The 10,408-nt window shown below is 47.6% G+C and overlaps 1 protein-coding gene across 1 annotated transcript; it reads left to right on the top strand.

The window, feature by feature from the left end:
* The first annotated feature begins 4,118 nt into the window (after positions 1-4,118).
* LOC135980791 (myb/SANT-like DNA-binding domain-containing protein 2) lies at positions 4,119-6,464 on the top strand. The gene is made up of 2 exons (XM_065580954.1): positions 4,119-4,707; positions 5,950-6,464. The coding sequence occupies exons 1-2, from the start codon at positions 4,161-4,163 to the stop codon at positions 6,462-6,464; spliced, it is 1,062 nt and encodes a 353-aa protein (XP_065437026.1). The 5' UTR covers positions 4,119-4,160.
* The last annotated feature ends 3,944 nt before the right edge of the window (positions 6,465-10,408 follow it).

Genomic DNA, 10,408 nt, shown 5'->3' on the forward strand with positions numbered 1-10,408 from the left:
GGTAGGATAAAATTGAGCAAGAAATGCTTCCCAGTGGTTATTAGGACTGGGATTGCTATTTTCAACAGCCATTGCCTTTTTATTTGTTTAAAAGGAAGACCGTGATATTGCATTGGCAAATTCCCCATAGAAAGAAAGAGTGGAACAAAAGAATAATAAAGGCACCTCAACTTTTCCTCATTTATGGAGGACAGTCTTATAATATGCATCCAGATATCCTCCAATCACACAAGCTGAAAATTGTTCCACTTTACTGTAGTTCTGTAACCATTATGGGAACCAATCCTGTCTGTTCTGTGCACATCTAAAATTCCTGCTGAATGACCTGCCCTGGGAGCAAGTTACCAGTGACCCAGGTGTTACCAGATTTGCCGATTACTTTGGGGTATGCTCATTTATTTGGGTTACTTTTCTGGGGAAGAGGATTCTGTAATCCTATCAATGTACTGCTTGTATCACTTGTGTTTTCATATGGAGCTCTACTTCTCCCTTCTGCAAGTCCCCTCCCAATGGAGCTATCCTGCAGGACCTAGGTTCCCTAGGGCTGGGTTACTCCAGCCCCAGAACCGGATGAACGAACGAACACACACACACACACATATATACACACACACACACACACACACACACACACACACACACACACACACATATTAACAGAGCAAGCCTGAGTGGACCGGGTCAATCAGCACTGTCAACCCTTATGTGTCTCTGGACTCACTGGGCTGGATGAAGCAGCACTTTCAAGCTGCCCCCCCCCCCCTTATATTCCCCTGGGCTCCATGGACTGGGTCAAGCAGCACTTTCAAGCTGTTAGCCTTATGGGTCCCAGATTCAGCACGTCCCTTTCCCCACTCTCACATCACAATTGTACTGGCAGTAACCTACTTGATGAGCAAACCCCACAGTATTTTGGGTGCTGCAGGGATCTTTAGCTTAGGTAAAAGAAGAGTTGCTGTAGAGTGAATGGGGGAAGCTAAAAACACAAGAGTAAAGTTCAGCAAGATAGAGAGAAGCAACCAAGTTAACCATAAAAGTTATTTATTGAATAATAGTGATAACTACACAAGGAGAGCTAAACCAACATAACATACATTATTAAAGGTTAATACTTAAGGTAGAAAGGAAAACAGAGAGAGAGAAAGAGGAGGTATCTCACCCACTCCATGAGGCTTGAACTGGTCGGGGTTCCCAGATGATGGTGGTAGCTGGGGGTCCTGAGTGCTGGAGACAGGCAGAGCCCCCAGCATGATCAGTCAGGAGAAGATGGAGTTCCAGTGGAACTGATGCCTAGTTTGGATCGAAGCATCAGAACCCTGACTAGAGGGTGAGTAGGGATTTTTGTAAAGAAAATACAATTGTTCAAGGGAGAACAATAGATTTGTTTATAGGTAAGCTGATGACTCAAGGGTTTTCTTTAGACTAGACAATAGGAGCTGATCCTCTTGGCTATGGGTGGTGTTTTCTTCCAGGGAGCTCACAATGCAACTAGGCTGCTTCAGTATTTGGATATCAATTAAGGATATCAGAATTGGTCTGATAATTGCTGAGCTGGGTGTGTGCAGAGAGAGGTTCATTAGCATCTGGAGCAGAGATTCCCATGATGCAGTGCTTCCCTGCTTTTTCTGGTCCCAGAATACAGTGTGGTTCTCTGTTCGCCATTCTGTATGTAAATTGAGATGTCTTCCTGTCCCATCTTTCATGCAGATGAGGTTGGGGAGTTGTCTCTGCTCTCCATTCTGTATGCTAATGGAGATGTCTTAATCTTGTCACCCTTGGCAGGAGGGGTCTAGGTGTGTCTCCCAACGCCCTTCACTGCTCTCTGCAAGTTTTTTCCTCTGATGGGTTTTGGTTTTAAGCAGAGGCTGGGGTGGGGGGTGTCTTTCATGAGTCAGGCTGGATACTGCATCCTGGTTCCCCAAGAACACAGAGGTGTCTGGTATCATAGGGCTGGGACGGAAGGAGGGTGCAGTTGGCGGGGGAGAGGCCAGGGCTGGGGCGGCAGAGGGCTGCAGGGGGTGGGGGGCAGCCAAACATTTTTTTTGCTTGGGGCGGTGAAAAACCTAGAGCCAGCCCTGGCGGGCAATGCTCCTACTAATGCAGCCCAATATGCCGTTAGCCTTCTTGGCAACAAGGGCACACTGTTGACTCATATCCAGCTTCTCATCCACTGTAATCCCCAGGTCCTTTTCTGCAGAACTGCCGCATAGCCAGTCGGTCCCCAGCCTGTAGCAGTGCATGGGATTCTTCCTTCTTAAGTACAGGACTCTGCACTTGTCCTTGTTACACAAGGCTGTCCACACCGCCCAAACACAGGGTGAGAAACAGTCCCTGCGCTGAGGAGCTTGCAATGCAATCTAAATAGAAAAGACAAAGGAAATACTGTTATCTCCATGTTACATGTTACATGTAGTTATAAAACTACAATACCCACCTGGGGAAGTGAGGAAACAGATTGACAGAGCAAGACGGGTACCCAGAAATCACCTACTACAGGACAGGCCCAACAAGGACAATAACAGAACACCACTGGCCATCACATACAGCCCCCAGCTAAAACCTCTCCAGCGCATTATCCACGATCTACAACCTATCCTGGAAAATGATCCCTCACTCTCACAGACCTTGGGAGGGCAGGCCAGTCCTCGCTTACAGACAACCCCCCAACCTGAAGCAAATACTCACCAGCAACTACACACCACACCACAGAAACACCAACCCAGGAACCAATCCCTGTAGCAAAACTCGTTGCCTACTCTGTCCCCATATCTACTCTGGCGACACCATCAGAGGACCCAACCACATCAGCCACACCATCAAGGGCTCATTCATCTGCACATCTACTAATGTTATATATGCCATCATATGCCAGCAATGCTCCTCTGCCATGTACATTGGCCAAACCGGACAGTCCCTCTGCAAAAGAATAAATGGACACAAATCGGACATCAGGAATGGTAACATACAAAAGCCAGTAAGTGAACACTTCAATCTCCCTGGTCATTCTGTTACAGATTTAAAAGTCACTATCATTGAACAAAAAAACTTCAGAAACAGACTTCAAAGAGAAACAGCAGAATTAAAATTCATTTGCAAATTTAACACTATTAATCTGGGCTTGAATAGGGACTGGGAGTGGCTGGCTCATTACAGAAGCAGCTTTTCCTCTCCTGGAATTGACACCTCCCCATCTATTATGGGGAGTGGACTACATCCACCCTGATTGAATTGGCCCTGTCAACACTGGTTCTCCACTTGCGAAGTAACTCCCTGCTCTCCATGTGTCAGTATATAATGCCTGCATCTGTAACTTTCACTCTATGCATCCGAAGAAGTGAGGTTTTTACCCACGAAAGCTTATGCCCAAATAAATCTGTTAGTCTTTAAGGTGCCACCAGCCTCCTTGTTGTTTTTGTAGATACAAACTAACACTGTTTTAACAGCAGTTTCACATTACCCTGAGTAACAAGATGTAGCTGATTCCTAGCGTCCCACCAAATGGACCCTTAGTTTGTGATAATTCTTGTCTATATCTTTATCTAATACACATTGGACCAGATTCTCAGTTTCAGTTGATTTGTTTTTTCACATACGTTTATACATATCTCATTTGTGTATGTATATCCCTAATATAAGCATGTAAATCAAGTATTTCTATATGTATATGGCCAGTTATCTGATTGCAAGCATATACCTGGTATCTGTGCATATAAATTAGATACTCAAAAGTGCACATGCCTGACTTTCAGCCTGATCTCTGTTCCTCTTTTCTTGTGTTAGGCCTGGTCTACACTACGACTTTAATTCAGATTTATCAGCTTTAATTCGAATTAACCCTGTAACCGTCCACACAACGACGCTAGTTAATTCGATGTAAAGGGCCCTTTAAATCGATTTCTGTACTCCACCCCAACGAGCGGAGTAGTGCCAAAATCGATTTTAACAATTCGAATTAGGGTTAGTGTGGCCGCAATTCGATGGTATTGGCCTCCGGGAGCTATCCCACAGTGCATCATTGTGACCGCTCTGGACAGCAATCTGAACTCGGATGCACTGGCCAGGTAGACAGGAAAAGCCCCGCGAACATTTGAATTTCATTTCCTGTTTGCACAGCGTGGAGAGCACAGGTGACCACAGATACCTCATCAGCACAGGTAACCATGCAGGCTGATAATCGAAAAAGAGCACCAGCATGGACTGTGAGGGAGGTACTGGATCTGATCGCTGTATGGGGAGAGGATTCGGTGCTTGCAGAACTTCGTTCTAAAAGACGAAATGCAAAAATTTTTGAAAAAATCTCCAAGGGCATGATGGAGAGAGGCCACAATAGGGACTCAGATCAGTGCCGCGTGAAAGTCAAGGAGCTCAGACAAGCCTATCAGAAAACAAAGGAGGCAAACGGTCGCTCTGGGTCAGAGCCGCGGACATGCTGCTTCTACGCCAAGCTGCATGCAATTCTAGGGGGGGCTGCCACCACTAACCCACCTGTGTTCGTGGATTCTGGGTCGGGGATAGTCTCGACGCCTGAGGATTCTGCCGATGGGGTAGAGGAGGAGGAGGAGGAGGATGAGCTTGCAGAGAGCACACAGCACTCCATTCTCCCCAACAGCCAGGATCTTTTTATCACCCTGACTGAAGTACCCTCCCAAGCCTCCCAAGCCTCCCAAGCCAGTACCCAAGACTCTGACCCCATGGAAGGCACCTCAGGTGAGTTTACCTTTTAAAATATAAAACTTGTTTTAAAAGCAAACGGTTTTTAATGATTACTTTGCCTGACTTTGCATTCGCGGTCAGTTCAGCTACTGGAAAAGTCTGTAGCTACTGGAAAAGTCTGTTAACGTGTCTGGGGATGGAGCGGAAATCCTCCAGGGACATCTCAATGAAGCTCTCCTGGAGGTACTCCGAAAGCCTTGCCAGAAGGTTTCTGGGCAGTGCATCTTTATTCCCTCCTCCATGGTAGGACACTTGACCACGCCATGCTTGCAGCAAGTAATCTGGTATCATTGCCTGACAAAGCCTGGCAGCGTATGGTCCCGGTGTTTGCTGGCATTCAAGCAACATCCGTTCTTTATCTTGTTGTGTAATCCTCAGGAGAGTGATATCACTCCTGGTAACCTGGTTGAAATACGGGAACTTAATTAAGGGGACAGAGGTGGCCATTCCTACTGGGCTGTTTGCCTGTGGCGGAAAATAAATCCTTCCCTGCAGTTAGCCAAGCGCAGATGGGAAATTGGCCCTGAGTTTTTTGCGTTTGGCTAGCAGGGATCTTCCCTGTTACCAGCCACGCGGTGGGGGGAGGGGTACTGTGATCATCCCAGAGAATTCATGGCGAGGGGGGGGGGGCGGTGGGGGGGGGGGTTAGTTTGGTGCCTGTAGGGATCTTCCCTGATACCAGCCACGCGGTGGGGGGAGGGGTACCGTGATCATCCCAGAGAATTCATGGCGAGGGGGGGGGGGGCGGTGGGGGGGGGTTAGTTTGGTGCCTGTAGGGATCTTCCCTGATACCAGCCACGCGGTGGGGGGGAGGGGTACCGTGGTTAGTTTGTTTTCTGGTGCTGCTGAATGTTAACAGAAAAACCGCAGCTCTCTACTTGCCTGAAGGGGCCCAGACAAGCCCCCCCACACTGCCCCCCCCCCCCCAACTGGCTGAGATTGGCCAGGCTTCTGCAGCACTCTACAAGCTATGCTTGGTATGTGGGAAAGTAGGGCGCAGAAGCTGTAAGAGAATGGCTTACCATGGCCGCATGCAAGCAGAATTCTGTTGCCCAGACCTGTGATCTCTAGCAGCAAAGCCACAGGCACTCAGCATTAAGAGGCAAAATGCGACCTTGCACAGAAATCACATGTGCTATGTAATGTGAACAGTGTTGGTCACCGTGAAAGAGTATAAGCATTGTTCTGCAAAATGTAGCTTTTAAAACAATTCTCTCTTTTTTCCCCTCCCTACAGCAGCTGCAAATTCCTCAAGCCTCCCTCCTCCATCCCGAAGGTTATCACAGATAAGGCGTCGTAAGAAGAAGACGCGAGAAGAGATGTTTTCGGAAATTATGGAATCCAGCAGAAGTGACAGAGCTCATCTGAATGAGTGGAAGGAAACAGTTTCAAAGTATAGGAAAGAAGTCAGTGAACGTGAGGACATGAGGGACCAACGTGAGGACATGAGGGACCAACGTGAGGAGCGGAGAGACCAACGTGAGGAGAGGAGAGACGCTCGAGATGAGAGGTGGCGTCAGGAAGACCAGAGGATGAAGGAAGCAACGCTGGGGCTGCTCCAGCGTCTGGTGGAGGTTCAGGAACGGCTGCTGGAAAACAGACTGCCGCTTCAGCCCCTGTTCCACCCTCCCCCCTCCCCATGTTCCGTATCCTCCTCACCCAGACGTGTAAGAACGCGGGGGGGGAGGCTCCGTACACCTTCCCATTCCACCCCAGTAGACAGCCCAAGCAAAAGGCTGTCATTTTTTTAACCTTTTCTTTGTGGCTTTTTCCTTCCCAGTAATCCTCCTCCCAAATACCACCCGGGTTCCCTCCCTCTTTTTCTAATATATTAATAAAGAATAAATGATTTTTAAATGATAGTGACTTTATTTGGTTTGAAAGAAAGCTGGGGGAAGGGGCAGGGTGGGTTCCTTACAGAAAATCAGTCAGTAAAGGGGGAGGGTTTTCATGAAGGAGAAACAAACAGATATTTCACACTGTAGCCTGGCCAGCCATGAAACTGGTTTTTAAAGCTTCTCTGATGCACACCGCTTCATGGTGTGCTCTTCTAATCGCCCTGGTGTCTGGCTGCGCGTAATCAGCAGCCAGGCGATTAGCCTCAGCCTCCCACCCCGCCATAAAGGTCTCCCCCTTACTTTCACAGAGATTGTGGAGCACACAGCAAGCAGAAATAACAATGGGGAGATTTCTTTGGCTGAGGTCAGAGCGAGTCAATAATGAACGCCAGCGACCTTTTAAACGGCCAAATGCACATTCTACCACCATTCTGCACTTGCTTAGCCTGTAGTTAAACAGCTCCTGACTCCTGTCCAGGCTGCCTGTGTATGGCTTCATGAGCCATGGCATTAAGGGGTAGGCTGGGTCCCCAAGAATAACTATGGGCATTTCAACATCCCCAATGGTTATTTTCTGGTCCGGAAAGTAAGTCCCTTGCTGCAGCCCTTTAAACAGAGTTGTGTTCCTGAAGACGCGAGCGTCATGAACCCTTCCCGCCCAGCCCGCATTGATGTTGGTGAAACGTCCCTTGTGATCCACAAGTGCTTGCAGCACCATTGAAAAGTACCCCTTGCGGTTTATGTACTCGGTGGCTTGGTGCTCCGGTGCCAAGATAGGGATATGGGTTCCGTCTATCGCCCCACCACAGTTAGGGAATCCCATTGCAGCAAAACCATCCACTATAGCCTGCACATTTCCCAGAGTCACAAACTTTCGTAGCAGCACCTGAGTGATTGCTTTGGCTACTTGCATCACAGCAGCCCCCACAGTAGATTTTCCCACTCCAAATTGATTCCCGACTGACCGGTAGCTGTCTGGCGTTGCAAGCTTCCACAGGGCTATCGCCACGCGCTTCTCAACTGTGAGGGCTGCTCTCATCTTGGTATTCTGGCGTTTCAGGGCAGGGGACAGCAAGTCACAAAGTTCCATGAAAGTGCCCTTACGCATGCAAAAGTTCCGCAGCCACTGGGAATCGTCCCAGACCTGCAACACTATGCGGTCCCACCAGTCTGTGCTTGTTTCCCTTGCCCAGAATCGGCGTTCCATGTTTAGAATCTGCCCCATTAACAACATGATCTCCAAAGCACCGGGGCCTGTGGTTTCACTGAATTCTGTATCCGTGTCCGTGTCCATGTCCTCATCATGCTTGTCGCTGCGCTGCCGCTGCCGCTGCCTCCTCTCCTCGTTTTTCTGGTCCTGGCTGAGCATAAACTCCACGAGAACGCGCGAGGTGTTTACAATATTCATGAGTGCTGTCTTGAGCTCAGCGGGCTCCATGCTTGCCGTGGTATGGAGTCTGCAGTGTTCACCCACCAAGGAAAAAAGGCGCGAAAATGGTTGTCTGCCGTCCGTTGCTTTCATGCAGGGAGGGAGGGAGGAAGTGAGGCTGTACCCAGAACCACCTGCGACGATGTTTTTTGTCCCATCAGGCACTGGGATTTTAACCCACAATCCCAATGGGCGCGGGAGACTGCGGGAGCTATGGGATAGCTATGGAATTGCTACCCACAGTGCAACGGTGCAGAAATCGACGCTAGCCCCAGTACTTGGACGCACACCACCGAATTAATGTGCTAGTGTGGCCGCATTCATTTCGACTTTATACAACCTGTTTCTCAAATCCGAATTATCTAAATTCGGATTAATCCCGTAGTGTAGACATACCCTTAGAAACCAATGCTGTTTCCATACCTGCCCCTGGCTGGTTCATACACACTGTGCACTTCCCCTGAACAGATGATTACGGATCATAACATGAAACTGTCCAAATGTCTCTTTTCCTTGCCCCCCTTTTCCCTCTCTCTGTACATTTTTCTGGGGAAAACTCTTTTCATGGTCTATAAATATTTTTTTGTGTTTTCATTCCAACTGAATCAACGCCCATGATGATAATGACCACAACTACAGTAAAATCAAATGCTGTGATTTTTGTACTCTTGCTTTCTGCAAAAATGATATATTGATTGTTCATCAAGTAAATGCTGCTCTCCATGATTTAGATCCACTTCATTTAAGATTTCACTCTTGGAAGTAGGTGGCTGACAAGGTAAACAAGTGCTTTGTACCTGCAATGTTATCCTCTAATAATTAAATTTTCTTAAAGAAACCTCTACAAGATTTTGTGGCTGAGTACCATATGTGAGAAACTTCTTAAATTTTGTGTTTATTGCTAGGAACCAAACCACACTGTACCTGATCTCAGTGAAATAAAATGTTTCAACACTTAAAATAAGAAATATGGATCAGGTAAAGCTGCCACTACAAAGCTGTGTGAAGAAAGGATTTTTTTATTCTCTGACTATTCCAAAACATTTAAATTTCATTCCGGGTCAAACTGAAAACAAATTTTATTAAAATTTTCAGCAAATTGAAAAGGTATGAAAAATATCATTTTGGGTCAAAAAAAGCGCTTTGTTCAATCCAAATAATTTCTGTTTCAAGCATTTAATGTTTAAATTTTTTAATAAATTTGAAGCAAATTTTTAAATAAAAAAATTGTTTTGAAGCAAAAATCAGAAATGTTGAAATGAAGCATTCTGACTTTTTCAGAATTTGTTTGTTTTCCCTGATGCAAACAATTCAGCAGCACCCACACGAATTCAAAAATGTTTCAGTGTCACTGAAAAAAGTTTTGGATGAAAAGGTTTTTGTTCAGCTCTAGCTGCCGGTGCACCTCCCGCCCTCTGCAAGTTCACTTTAACTAGACTGACTTAACTCATCTAGCTTTGAGTGTTAGAACCCTGAAATGCAGCCCAGGTTCACTGAAGTTTACAAACCCTTTCCGCAGGCAAGCGCCAGAGGGGGGCCATGCTGCTGCTTCTGGGAGCCGCATGGAGCATTCCCCTACCCTGCACCCCAGCTGGAGCGCCGGAACAGGGCAAGCCCCAGACCCCGCTCCCAGCGGAAGTTCAAGGGCCAGTTCAAAATGGCTGGTGGGCCGGATTCGACCTGCGGGCAGTAGTTTGCCCACCCCTGCTCTAGGACAAATCTATCATAGGTGACTTTTTGTGTCATATCCCTTCCTTCCCACAAGTGCAGGGGAGGACCTTCTGATTTTGAGATGAACTCCTATTGTGACGGTTCTCAGTGTGCCCAGGATTGCAAGTCACCTTGTTACCCCTGCCTCCAGCAAGAGGGAGAATTGCTGGGGCTTAAATGGGTGTCAGCTCCCTGCCACTACTAGTCTATTAGCCACCCAAACAATCTCCTCGGGGCTAAGCCAACCCTTTGCCAGCTGGCATTAAGAGGTTCTTGAGTCACACACTGCCTCTTACATTGAGGCAGTAGGGTCAGCCATTGGCTGCTCCATAGCCATCATCTCAGGACCCTCTTGCCTGGACAGGACACTAGCTGTACTACTCATTAATTTGAACTTTGTACATGCAGTCAGTCAGTAAACAACTCCACTGATCAAACTGAAATCCAGCTTGATGACATCAGATTTTCATGGCCATGTTCATTCCCCCCTTAGGAAAAGGTGAGGCATCTGTCCTTCCTCCACCCCCCTCAGGTTTAATTACATCTCAAATGACCACACAAAACCCATAGATTAAGGGGCACCTTTCCCCGTCCTCAGGCCCGGACCAGAAGTGACGGATTCATCTCTTCCGGGACCGACCGCGCCAACCAATCACACCGGCCCGCGAGGCCCCGCAAAGTGCGGGGCCCAGAGTGGTTGCCCCGATTCGCCCTACCC

The sequence above is a fragment of the Chrysemys picta genome, chromosome 1, assembly GCF_011386835.1.
Source record: "Chrysemys picta bellii isolate R12L10 chromosome 1, ASM1138683v2, whole genome shotgun sequence".
NCBI lineage: Eukaryota > Metazoa > Chordata > Testudines > Emydidae > Chrysemys > Chrysemys picta.

Bases quoted from the DNA above. Each gene is read 5' to 3' on its own strand.
- LOC135980791 (XM_065580954.1), top strand. From the start codon at position 4,161: ATGCAGGCTGATAATCGAAAAAGAGCACCAGCATGGACTGTGAGGGAG. The intron at 4,708-5,949 runs GTGAGTTTACCT...CCCTCCCTACAG, and splicing joins CCCCATGGAAGGCACCTCAG to CAGCTGCAAATTCCTCAAGC.